Source organism: Myotis lucifugus, unplaced genomic scaffold (assembly GCF_000147115.1).
Source record: "Myotis lucifugus unplaced genomic scaffold, Myoluc2.0 scaffold_693, whole genome shotgun sequence".
NCBI classification, from domain to species: domain Eukaryota; kingdom Metazoa; phylum Chordata; class Mammalia; order Chiroptera; family Vespertilionidae; genus Myotis; species Myotis lucifugus.
The window spans coordinates 290,579-302,917 of NW_005871741.1; the positions used below are offsets into that span (position 1 = coordinate 290,579).

Consider the following 12,339-nt stretch of genomic DNA (forward strand, 5'->3'; position numbering starts at 1 on the left):
GAGCCGGGTGACCCTGGTTAATCAGGCCGAGAGGCTTCTGCGCGGTTCTGGGCGCATCACCTTGCATGTGGCGCGGGCCTCCCCCACAGCCTGGGCTCCTTGCGTCGCCATCTTCTGCCCTGTCTGCCTGCCCCTCCCGCTGGCAGCGCCACGTCTCCGCCTGTGCGTTTCCCCGTTTGCTTGTCCTGTTGTTCACTGTCGCTCTCTGTGTGAACCCACCTGTGAGTGAGACCCGGCGGCTCTGTCCTTGCCGTGCGACTTCCCTCCCGTGGCAGTGCCCCGTCTCACCGCCGTGTGGTTGCAAGTGGAGGGGTTCCGTCCTTTCTGAGGGGGATGCCACGTGTGTCCGAACCACGTCTTCGGTCTCCAACCAGCGTCCACGGACCCGGGTGGTTCCCATGTGTGGCTGCCGTAAATAATGGTGCAGTGAGAGGTTGACAGAGAAGAAAATAAACTGAAAGAATAATATTTGAGAACCAGGCACTTAGAAACAAGAGGCAAAGGCAAGAAACAGATTTGGGGGAACAGGAAGAGAGAAGATACAGAGTGGCCCCAAGTGTGAGAAATTGGAGAAAATTCCAGGATCACACGGGTTGCAAATGAGGCGTGGAGTCTTGTAATTTCTCCTGATGAGAATTATAAAGCACTTTCTCTCCTGACCGGCGTGGCTCAGGGGTTGAGCGGTGACCTATGGACCAGGAGGTCAGGGTTCGATTCCCATCAGGGCACAGGCCCAGGTTGTGGGCTCGATCCCCAGTGGGGGGCGTGCAGGAGGCAGCCGGTCCATGATTCTCTCTCATCATGATGTTTCCATCTCTCTCTCCCTCTCCCTTCCTCTCTGAGATCAATAAAAATGTATTAAGAATCCTTCCTCTGTTAGACAGAATAGAGCTTCAAAAAATGACAGACCCACAAACATAGCGAAGAGAAAACGCACTGAAAATAGGAACCAACCTCCGCTAACGGAGCTCGTGGCCCTGGGACCCTCTCTCCTGGCCCGGCCCCTGCCTCTCCGGCTGCTGGCTCGCACCCCCAGCTCTGGAGAACCCGCCTGCTTCCCAAGGCCACAGCCTCTTCTCCGTGTAACTGAAACCGCTGTAAACCCCGTGTGGACAGAGAGCTGAGCCCTGTCACCGAGTCCCTGTGGCTTTCGTAGCCTCGCCCGCAGGGCCCTGAGGCTCAGGGCAGGCTCGCTGGGACCCAGAGCGTCCGCAGACCTGTCAGAGCAGAGCTCGCCCGGTGGGTTGGGTGCCCCTCCACCGCCCCTTCCCATCTGCCCTTGGGAGCCTGGCCTGGCACAGCTGCCGGCGAGCAGGGCCGTGTGGCCGCAGAGGGGCCATGGGGTGGGCGGACCGCCCGGCTCTGCCCAGTGCAGTCCAGTTGGTTCCCGGTTAGGAACCTGGCGTTATCCGGCCAGCCCTCCGCAGGAGCCCCTCCCGCCCTCCCGCCCTCCCGCCGTCCCACCCCCTGGGCCCCAGTCAGCAAGCTTCCGGGGACTCACTGTTTCCTCCAGGCCAGCTGGGCTGGTCGCAGGTGCCTTCTCACAATTAGAGGCAGGGGGCGCTGTGGAGGGCACTCCTTCCCACACCTCTCAGCAGCCCCCAGGGCCGGAGGGAGCCCGGCCACAGCCCCCACGAGTCTTTAAACCCGTGTCTCACATATAATGTCACTCACTGCCCAGAGCTCAGCTCAGTCGGCCCCAGGTGAGTACCCCCCCCCCGCCCCGCCCCGTCCTGTCCCAGCGTCCCAGCGTCCCAGCGCGGGTGGGTCTCGCATGCCGAACTGAGAGTCGGGGGGATGCCCGCAGGCCGAGTGTCAGTCCCGGGGACAGGCGGTCCGGGGTGGTGTCCGTTGCCGAGCCGGCTGCACAGTCACCTTCTGTATTTTTTCTTGCATGGGTCCTCGAGTCACTTCCAATTGGCCTGCGGCTCCCAGCTTTGTTAGCGCCCCTGCTGCTGGACTGCATGTGCTCCGCAGCAGTGTCCCCGGACACCCCGTAAATGAGGGACGGCAGCATGCGCTAGGTATGTGTGGCCCCGCGGGAGCTCTTCCTGGCGCCCGGACCCGTGCAGGGGCGGCAGCTGAGTGTGGCGACCGGGCCCGAGTGGGCTCCCCCTCCACCCCCCACCCCGACAGCCAGGCTGCGGGCCCACACCGGTGCCGTGGAGGCTGAGAATGAGGGGCTGCATGAGCATGAACAGCAGTGCCCCCCAGACAGCCAGGCCCGCCCTGGGGTCCCGCAGCGTGGACAGAGCAGGCCAGACTCCGTCTGGGCTCCCTTTGAGGCCAGAGCCCTGGAGCCCTGGTCGCCGGCCTGACACACGCCAGGGCAGCACCCCCTCCAGGGCACCTGGGGCCCCAGGTGGGGGGCGGGCAGAGGGGGTTCACACGGGACGTGTCAGAGCTGAGCCGATGCTGACCCAAGCCTCCAAGTCAGAATTTGCACCTCCTGGCACACACCCTGCTCACCAGGCTTGAGCGATGCACGCGCCCTCCAGGGACTTGGCAGAGCGTGTGGTTGCCCTGTTCACCCTGCACGGCGCGCGGGGCCGCAGGGACCGACTGCGGAGCCCTTGGCCCACCAGATGCCCCCCTGCACCTGCCGCCCCGGCCGCAGCCCCGCCGCGCCCCTCAAACCACAGCGCTGACTTTCTCCCGCGCGGTGACCTGAGCCTGTTCCAATGTCACCTGATCACCACGTAGCGTGTGTAACTGATGCTGAAGGTACTTTAGAATGCTTTTCCGTGTGTGTGTTTGTTCTTAGTGTAATTTTAACAGAAAGGACTTCGAGCCAGAAGAGAAAGGTGGGTTTTGTCCCCACATACGTAATCGAAGGGCCGTCTTCCCCCCGGCTCTGCGGGCACAGGGGTGCTGTCCCAGGCGGTGTGTGGTTTTCAGAGCCGTGGGCACCGCAGCCCACGAGGCACAGCCCCACCCGAGTTCAGGCAGGAGGAGGTGGGAGGGACACAGAGCAACAGGCCGGAGAGTGAGTTTCAGAAGGAGACAGAGTTCCGTGTCTCACAGGCTGAAGCATCACCCAAGGCTTCGTCTTCCCTGGAGTCTCGGGGAATATGCGTAAGAAACGGGGCAGAAGTGAGGCACTTGCTCCCGAGCGGCCTGCGTTCTCTCTGGGGAGAGCGCTGTGGAGGAGCCGCATAGAGATCGGGGTGTGAGGGTGTCCCACAAAAAGGTGTGCACACACTTTGAATAATTATGGAGGCAGTTTTTAATTAAAATACACAATATTCTCAAAATTGAGCTCTCAGCTGTTAAAGTGTGTATACATTTTTTGGGACACCCTGTATTTTTATTTTTTACTTCTCTGTGTTTATTTTTTTTCTTAATTATGTGACCAAAAACATCAAAATTAAAAAATACATTTCTAGAGTTATAGCTCTTTAGGCAAAAAAAAAAAAAAAAGCTTTCGAATTGAACTTTTTATATAAATTGGGCAAAGGCTTTTATATATGAAGCCTGAATCATTCCAATTCACTAATGGATTTTGCTACCATCGACAAGGCTTAATTTTACATTTTTATGATTTATTTGAAACTTGAGGGCAGTAAGAAAAAAAAATGATACTTTTTCATCTTTTGTGTTTTACTTATTAAGTTCCCTCGCTAGAGTGGCCGTGAAAGAAAGGAATAGAAAGACTGTTAAACGAGTTCTGAAATGCCTCCAAGAGCATTCACGTCATCATCCCAGCATCTAGGGACTGTTTTTCTGTATGTTTCGGCCCCTGTGCTCAGAGTCAGGGCAGGTGTGCGGGTGTCCCTGTGGGGTCTCGTCAGTGGTTGGGCGGCTGCACGGACGGACCAGCCCAGACCCGCAAGCACATGGCGGTGCTCGGGCTCTGTGTGCGAGACGTGGTGTTTCCCTTCATGCTCCAGCCTCTCACCTCACACAGCTGTGGCTCAAGCCCTCACGTTGATCGTGGGGGCACGGGGCTGACCCCCCCGGAGGAGGCACCCGGATGTTCTCACGGGTAATTAAGCGGTGATGTGACCTCAGCGGGTGGTGTGACTAACAGTTGGCATTGCTGTCGCCCCGTGTCCGGGCTGCGGCTTGTGATGGAGAAACAGCACAAGTGTAGGTTGCAAGTCTCGCTGAAGGACACCAGAGGCAAGCCCCTGTGTCGGCGGCGCTGTGTGCAGGCTGCGGGCAGGGCGTCGTGGCGGTTGGCTCGGTGCAGAGGTAGTGAGTTCTTCTCTGACGGTGAGGAGTGTGTGTCACGACCTCCGTGTCAGGGTGATCAGTGATGATCCTCGATGGGTCCCAGTAGAACCTGGGTTTTGGTGGCAAATGTGTAGAGGCAGCTGTGAGCAGGAGGCACTCTGAGAGGCCTGGCCCGGTCTCCGGCGTCTCAGATCTGCCGCCGCAGCAGGAGAAGGGCTGGCTCAGGACATGAGAACTCCAAGCTGTGAGTGGCCCTGCCTTTCCTTTTTAGATTTGGCCCAGATACCGCAAAATTTAAACACATTTAAAACTTTTTTATTATGACTTTCCCATCACCGTTCTTAAATGTCTATACAAGACCAGTGTTTCCAGCCAGATGATAACACATGGTGCCCAAAACTCTTTTCTTCCCGTTTTACTGAAACCCTGGAGCAAATGCAACATCACACATCAGGCGTGGATCCAACATGATTTTGTCTTGAAGTTCTCCACGAGGGGGCCAGGGTGGATGCTCAGATCATCCGTGTGCCTCCTCAGTGGTTTTACCAGTAGTCCCTGTGGAGTGGAAGAGACGGAACATGTGGAGCGGGTGTTGTACTTAACACACCCTTGTATAGAGGGGCTTAAAATAGACTCGGTGCCACTGTCGTGCAACGCCTGGCAGCGAGGAGGGCGCTGAGTGGCGGGCCCTTCCCGGGCCTCCGACACGCCAATGTGAGAACCTGTGCCTGCCTGGCAGGCAGTTTCCATAGAAACCAGTTAGTCTCCTCTGCCATTTCGAACCCAAGCCGAGCGGTGCACGCTGCTGCCACGCTTTGTCTACGGGATTCGGATCCCGCACAGCCGCCCCTCCTGGAGCGGACGTGTGCCTGGCTGGGGGGTGCTCATGGCTTTTGTAGCCGTTATCGGGGGCCCTGGGGCTGGCCCCACCTGAGCACCAACACCCCTTTTGTTAGATGGACAATCACGTCCTCATTCACCAAGGGAAGAAAACAGAATTTTGAATGTTGAGATTTCTTAGCTAGGAAATTCGCGTGTAGCTCTGAGTTTCAAAAGCCTTACAGTCTTGAACAGTAACACACAGGTGAACAGGCAGGGCTGTTAGAAAAAAGGAGTTTTGGGAAACCATTCTGGGCCGCCTGGCGTGGCCCAGGAGCGCAGAAGGGGGCTGTGCTGGGGACTCGGACGTGGCCAGTGCAGGGAGGAGGGGGGAGGGACTCCTGCGTCCCGGGAGCTGCTGGCACCCCTCCTGCCCCTCTGCACTGAGGTCAGACTGGGGCCGGCCTGGTGAGGAGGAGGAGTCCTGGCCACTTGGCAGTCCCCCCCCCTCCACCCTCCCACCTCCCGCAGCCCCGCAGCCAGCAGGGGGCAGGCCAGCTGCCCAACTGGAGACCCTGGAGATAGAAACAGACCTTTTCAGAAAGCAAGGCCTCTTTCTAGGAATGAAAGCTCCAAAAATGAGCCAAATCGGTGTTTTGTTTTTATGGTGATAAAGGCATTTTAAATGCCTCTTTCTTAAATCACACGATTTGGGTTGTAATGCCTCACTTTAAACTTGAACAGAATGATGTCACTCTCCTCCGGCCGCATAAAGAGCAGCACATGAAACTGTCTACTCGTGTTAAAATGAATACATTTTAAATAAATTTTCACTAAGTTCTTAAGTCAGGAAAAATTTAGGATTTTTTTTAAAGCGAAAAGCAAGGCCAAGTGTGTGTTACTGCCGGTGGGACGATTCCTGCTTCCGGTACGTTCCCATGGCAACTCCTGTGGACCCGCTCCTGTCAGACAGCCTCATGCTGCAGGGTTCCTCCCGGGGCTCTGGGCTCGCCGTCCAGGAGGCGCCACTGGACAGCACAGCTGTCCGGCCATCACTCAGGCAGTGACCACTTGGCCGTGACAGAACGGTCTTGTGACCAGACAGAAGCAGCTGCCACCTGGACAGCAGTCGAGGCGGCAGTCAGATCTCCGGCTGTTTCGATCCTGATCCTGCTTTAACCTCTCATTGCTTTTCACTCTCCTACTTTAAAGATCCCACCCCCCCACCCTCCACCCCCGTGCCCACCAGCAACTTCTCTACGCCCCTCACTGTCACTCTGTAATTCTCCGACAGCTATAGCTTAAGCTTGAACCTCAGGACAATATGGCAGCTACCAACTTCTACACCCTCAGACCTAGACTTATGTTTCCTCTCTTGGGGCTAAAGGAGAATTTGACAGCTTCTAATACCAAAAATCGTTGATACATCCAACTGGCAAAGGATGGCCTTCCCAGCGCTGAACGCAGTCCAGGCTCACGTGTCTCCCCTCCACTCCCCACGCTCGTCTGACCGCAAGGACGTCCGTCTGTGCGCAGGTCATGCACTGGTCTCAGCACCCGGACCAGGGAGGCGCCCTGAGTGGGAGGCACACCTGATCCCTTAGCACAGCGGTTCTCAACCTGTGGGTCGCGACCCCTTTGGCGGCCGAAAGACCCTTTCACAGGGGTCGCCTCAGACCATCCTGCATATCAGATATTTACATGACGATTCATCACAGTAGCAACATGACAGTTATGAAGTAGCAACAAAAATGATTTTATGGTTGGGTCGCAACATGAGGAACTGCATTTAAAGGGCCGGAAGGTTGAGAACCGCTGCCTTAGAAGCAGTGGGCATCTGTCCAGTATTTAAAATTTGTGACTTTTGTCCTCAGTTTTTACATTTCTGGCAGGAACAAATGCAGCTGAAATGGCTTAAAGGGAAAATGTCTTTGCAGAACCGTCTGGTTATTCTTGGGAGGGCGTACTTAGGAAGTGATTTGGACGAGAATCGCTAAAACGTTATCAGCGCTCTCCCCCATAGTGCAAGGCAGTGTGGTGGAGAAGTGGACGGCCTGGCTCGGAGGTGAGGCAGAGGCAGTAGGTGCCGGAGCCAATCGAAGCGCCTTGGCTGCCTTGGCCCGGATGCTCCATGGTCAGCTAAAGGGAACAAGGACGGTCAGGTAGATCTACCTGCCCAGTGGTCTGATGGGTGGAGCTCACCCCCAGGGCCAGGGCCGGGTGGTCTGATGGGTGGAGGTCACCCCCAGGGCCAGGGCCGGGTGGTCTGATAGGTGGAGGTCACCCCCAGGGCCAGGGCCGGGTGCTGCCGCACTGGCATCGGCTGACCAGTTAGGAGCGTGGAGCCCCGTGTCCTGGGCCTGGCGGTTTAGACCCCTGGGCACACATGCCTGAGGGAGAGCCTTGCTCCACGTGTGCGCTGGGTGCTGCCAGGCCTGTGGTGCCCGCCTGCAGCGGCTCCAGGGACGGGCGGCCGGGTCCTGGAGAGGACAGGCTGCAGCAGCCAAGGGCCACGCTCCGGGCCCGAGTCCCAGGCAGGTGCTGGGCATCAGGGCCCCTGGAGAGCGTCGCTGGGGTTGGTGTCTGTGGTGCTGGGTGAGCCAGGTCCCTGCAGCCGGAGCCGCACTGCAGGCCCTCCTCACGTGGGAGCGTGCGCATAAGGGAGCTCGCTTTCTGGAGAAATAAGAAGGTTATTGTCCAGGGGATTTCATTCCTTTCAAGTAAATTGCCCTGTTTGTGTGTTTAATCATAGGTGCCCCACCCCTGGCTGCGACGGCTCTGGGCACATTACCGGCAACTACGCTTCCCATCGAAGGTACGTGGGGCACTGTGCTCCCCTTGAAACCGTCCTTTCTTGTCCCCCTCCTGCCGGGATCCTGCTGCCGGCCCTGGCACCCACTGACCCCACTGGTACGTGGTCACACGAGCAGCCGTGCCCTGCGGGGCCGCTCAGAGAGCGAGCGCCCTGGGGCAGCCCAGCCCCCGGCAGAGCTCTCTCTGCAGCTGGCTCCACCCACAGCAGCTCTACAGGCAGCGGTAGCGCGTGTCCTTAACTGAGAGAGCAGATCCAGGAAGACTTAAGACCCCTGAGGACAGTCCCTGTGGGGCAGGCTCTCTGACACCCTCACAAGTCAGATTGGAGCCACAGGCTGCACAGTCCTGTCAGCCGGGCCGCAGAGCTGACCCCACAGCAATGCTGAAGCTCACACGTCACGTGCGGTCACTCCCCAGGAGGAGGCAGCGTCCACACGTGGCACAGAGCGGCTGTCCCGGGGAGCAACCGCCATCTGGGCGAGCCGACACGCGTCCACATCCTGTGAGCGCCCACTAGGCCGGGCCTGTGCCGGGAGCAGATTGAAAGAGGCTTTGGTGCGATGTCGGCGCAGGGTGGGCCTCGGCCCCGTGGTCGGTGCAAGAACCTCCTACCGTGTTCAGGGGGAACAAGCCAGCGCGGAAGGACCAGGTCTTTCTGAACGGAGGCCGTCGGGTGAAGGACAGCAGGGCCGCAACTAAACAATGGACAGCAGTGGGCGCTGCCGGCGGCCACTCGCCACAGCTCAGCAGGACGGGGCTGTCTGGCAGCCGAGCCTTCTGCTTGAGTGTCCGCCCCCCCCCAAACAGAGAGTCAGGACGCCAGAGGCACGCCCGCCGCCCACACCGCCCACCGCCCTCCAGGGGAAGGTCGTTTGCACAGAGCCGTGGGGCTGGTCGGCGGGTCAGAGGTCAAGCCCTGCAGCCACCCAGTGACCACACCGGGGGATGCTCGCTGGCTGGCACAGCTTGTTTCCTCGCCAGGTCCTACTGCCCCCTGCCCCCAGCCTCCTGGGGTCCGCCTGGCGCTGCCCACGTCCTGGGCTGGAGAACTCATTGCTGTGGGAGCCACTGCAGGTGCTGAGCAGGTGCTGAGCAGGTGCTGCTGTGACAGCCGGAGGTGTCCACCGACGTCACCAGTGCTGCGGCCCCCGCCACGGGCCGGCGTCAGGACGCGCTTCCTTGCGCTGAGCTGGTTCACCAGGCGTCTTAACGGAGAACCTCAGGGTCACCTCCAGAAAGCGTAGCCAGCGTCAGGTCATTGGTTTAGAGCAAATGCAGTAAAACTAGACCTAAAACTCCAGTTAAATGTAAAAAGTCAAGCAGGTGAGTTGCTGCAGCAGCAACACCCGAATCCACGCGCTCTGAGGACCAGGGGGACCGTGTGGTGGCGCCGCGGGTACAAGCACACGGAGGAGCTGCAGGGAAACGGGTGTGAGTCCTGCTGAACGCGTGGCGGGGAACTCGGCCTCCAGGACACGCAGCCCAAGTCTAGGAGGCCGGGCGGGCTTTCCGCACAGAGAAGGTGGGAGAGAGACGGACTGGAAGGGCCTTTGGCGCAATGTCCGCTCCCACCGCGCTAGGCCAGGCCTCCCAAAGCGCACATCAGCGTGAAGGGCCACAGCCAGGGGACAGAGCGGGTGCCGGCCAGTGAGGGGGGACACCCTGCCGGAGAGGCTCTGGGGCAGCTGGACGGGAGGCAGGAAGGGCCACGGCCTCAGATTCCCGGTGGGACAGAAGCCCCTAACAGGACGGGTTAATTCTGTTCAAGTCACTGCTCGAGGGTCCCCTGTGGCCCCCGCAGGTCCGCAGAGGAGGGAGGGGGTGAGCGGCAGAGTCTCCTTCACGTCCATGTGGACGCACTGACGAAAGAATCACGCTGTTCGGAAAGGACGGGCAGCCTCATCGGAGAGCCACCCCTCGGGAGCCTGGAGCCCACGGCCGCCCGGAGGCAGGGCTGCCCCTCCCAGCACACAGCGCCCACAGCGCCCACGGCTCCCGCGGCTCCCAGAGCTCCCACGGCTCCTGAGGCTCCCGCAGCTCCTGCGGCTGGGACATGAACTCCCACCTCACTCAAACCAGAGTGACTTTGCTGGGTTTCACTTTGGACCCTAAAGACGGAATCACAAACAGACCCACTCTGGGAGAAGGTCTGAGGTCCCTGAGCACTGTCTCTGCCCACACCTGGCGGGCCTCCTCGGCTCCTTTTGCCCCCAGCTGACACGGGGCCTGCTCGCTCTGGAGTGCAGGCGAGGAAGCTGAGACTCTCGGGAGAGAAGGGCCTGTCCTGGGCACCCCTCCCAGCGTCCGCCTCCGAGACACTGCCCACCGTGAAACGGCAGATGGCCTCCAGCTGCTGGTTCTGCAGGGCGCTCCATGCTGGGTGGGCAGTGAGCAGCGGGTTTTCATTTCCACGTTTTAAGCAAAAAAACAGGAGTCTTTAAATGTTGATCAATGCTTAGTTTTGCTTTTCTGGGGGTTCCGGCACTCAGTTGGTGGTAGGAAAGCTCTCTAGTTTCCATCAGCATGGAAATCAGCAAGAAGTAAGTCATCTGGAGAGAGCCACCGGCCTGAGCGTTAAAATGCCGCCCCCGTGAGAACAGGCCCCGCGCTGCGGGCCGGTGGCATTCAGTGACGGCAGTGCCGGCGCTAGGCCCCACCCCTGCAGGAGGGATGCTTGGGGGGCACAGAGGGGCTGTGCCGGGAGGGCCCAGGTTTTGTTTTCGTGCGGGAAGCGGGGCTCTGGAGAGAATGCAGTCAAGGAGCCGAGGCTGGTGCGGGGGCGTGCTGACCTCCTGCTTCCCCTCAGCCTTTCAGGGTGCCCGCGAGCCAAGAAGAGCGGCATCCGGATAGCGCAGAGCAAGGAGGACAAGGAAGACCAGGAGCCCATCAGGTGTGCGTGCGGGGGGGGCGGGGGGGGGGCCACAGGGCAGGTGCGGGGAGCAGGTGAGAGTCGGTGGGGAGGACACGCTTTGGGGTGTCAATCAACTGCAAGGTCAGATCATTTAAACCCAAACCAAATCGGATGTCTAAGTTGTAGTTGGTGTAACAGGCGAATACCCGTCAGTTTGATGTTCTGAGTAAGTAAGCTGCGAAGCGTCCCTCTTCCCGGGGGCAAAACACAGTCTCTTCACGGGAAAGGCAGGTTCGTGGAAGCAGAGGAAGGTATTGAACAGGATCAGGGTGAGCACTGTGCTGGCATCTGGCTCGTGGAATCATGTAGCTACTTCCACTCTCAGCTGGACCGAGGCTCCTGGCATGTGGGGCCGGAGCCAGAGCGTCCGCCCTCCCACTCACCCAGGCCTTTGCCCAGGGAGCCTGGGTCTCAAAAATCCATATGATAAACCTGGTGCTGTCTCCGTGAGATTTTAACCTCACTCAGTGCCTTTGCAAAAATTGTTATTAAAATAAAAATTAATTAAAATAAAAATTATTAAAATAAATTAAAATGTATCAAAATAAATAGGCAATGCAAATTATATAGCATTAAAACTTTACTGTTTTAAGAAAAAATGCAGGCCAAACCCACAGCCTGGGGCCTGTGAGGAGCCGTGAGGAGCCCCAGGTGTCTGAGGCCTGGCTGTGTGCTCCGCCCTGTGCTGTCGCCTTGTGAGAAGCTCCAGAAGCACCATGAGCCGCTCGGAGCTGTAGCACCAGCCCATCGCTTTCCACTGATTCCCCAGGTGTCCCCGTGGCCTGCTCTGTGCTCACACTGTCCCAAGGGCCTCAGTTAAATCCTCTCTCCGGCTTCCGGAGAACATGGCCAGACAAACAAACGTGTTCTAGCTCCTGAGAGAACATGAATTTATGAAATAGCCTTTTGGAAAAACACCCTGCAGTTCCCACTGACTTGACATATTCCCTCCATCAAAGCCGTGGTTCTGTCCAACGGTGGACTCGTCAGCAGACGCGGGCCCTGGGCGGGTGCGAGGGTGAAACACGCCCTCACCCCGCTGGTGGTGTCGTCCACTCACGTTTCCCGTTTGTGTCTGGCCCGAGAGATGAGTGGAGTCAGGTGATTGAGTTGCTGTAGAGCCACCAGCTGTGTGCGGCCAGGCAGGAAAGCGTGTCTCCTCTGTCTGCTCGCAGGTGCCCCGTTCCGGGTTGTGACGGCCAGGGCCACATCACCGGGAAGTACGCCTCCCACCGCAGCGCCTCCGGCTGCCCCCTGGCGGCCAAGAGGCAAAAGGACGGGTACCTCAATGGCTCCCAGTTCTCCTGGAAGTCGGTCAAGACGGAGGGCATGTCCTGTCCCACACCCGGCTGCGATGGCTCCGGGCACGTCAGCGGCAGCTTCCTCACACACCGCAGGTGAGTGCCCCTGGCCGGCCTTCCTGGAGGTTGCGAGGGCTCAGGCACGACAGGTATAAGAGCGCACAGCTCAGTTCTCCCTGTGCTGAGGACCCGAGGCGGGGAGGAAGGAGACCGGCTCCTGGAAAAGCGCCCGCGTCCCAGCACAGCCACACTGGGGAGCGGTGTCCAGGGGTTGGGCCAGGGGCCGCAGGAAGAAACACGAGTCTCTGCAGCCGCAGT

The 12,339-nt window shown here is 59.0% G+C and overlaps 1 protein-coding gene across 1 annotated transcript in view; it reads left to right on the forward strand.

Moving 5' to 3' along the window:
* The window catches only part of MYT1L (myelin transcription factor 1 like), a gene marked incomplete at its 3' end in the record, with an annotated part of 79,001 nt that extends 66,884 nt beyond the window's left edge, over positions 1-12,117 (forward strand). The window contains exons 14-16 of the mRNA XM_023746549.1: positions 7,748-7,810; positions 10,616-10,699; positions 11,896-12,117. Of these exons, the coding sequence (XP_023602317.1) occupies positions 7,748-7,810; positions 10,616-10,699; positions 11,896-12,117 (369 nt within the window). The remainder of the gene's footprint in view (positions 1-7,747; positions 7,811-10,615; positions 10,700-11,895) is intronic.
* Positions 12,118-12,339: the final 222 nt, after the last annotated feature.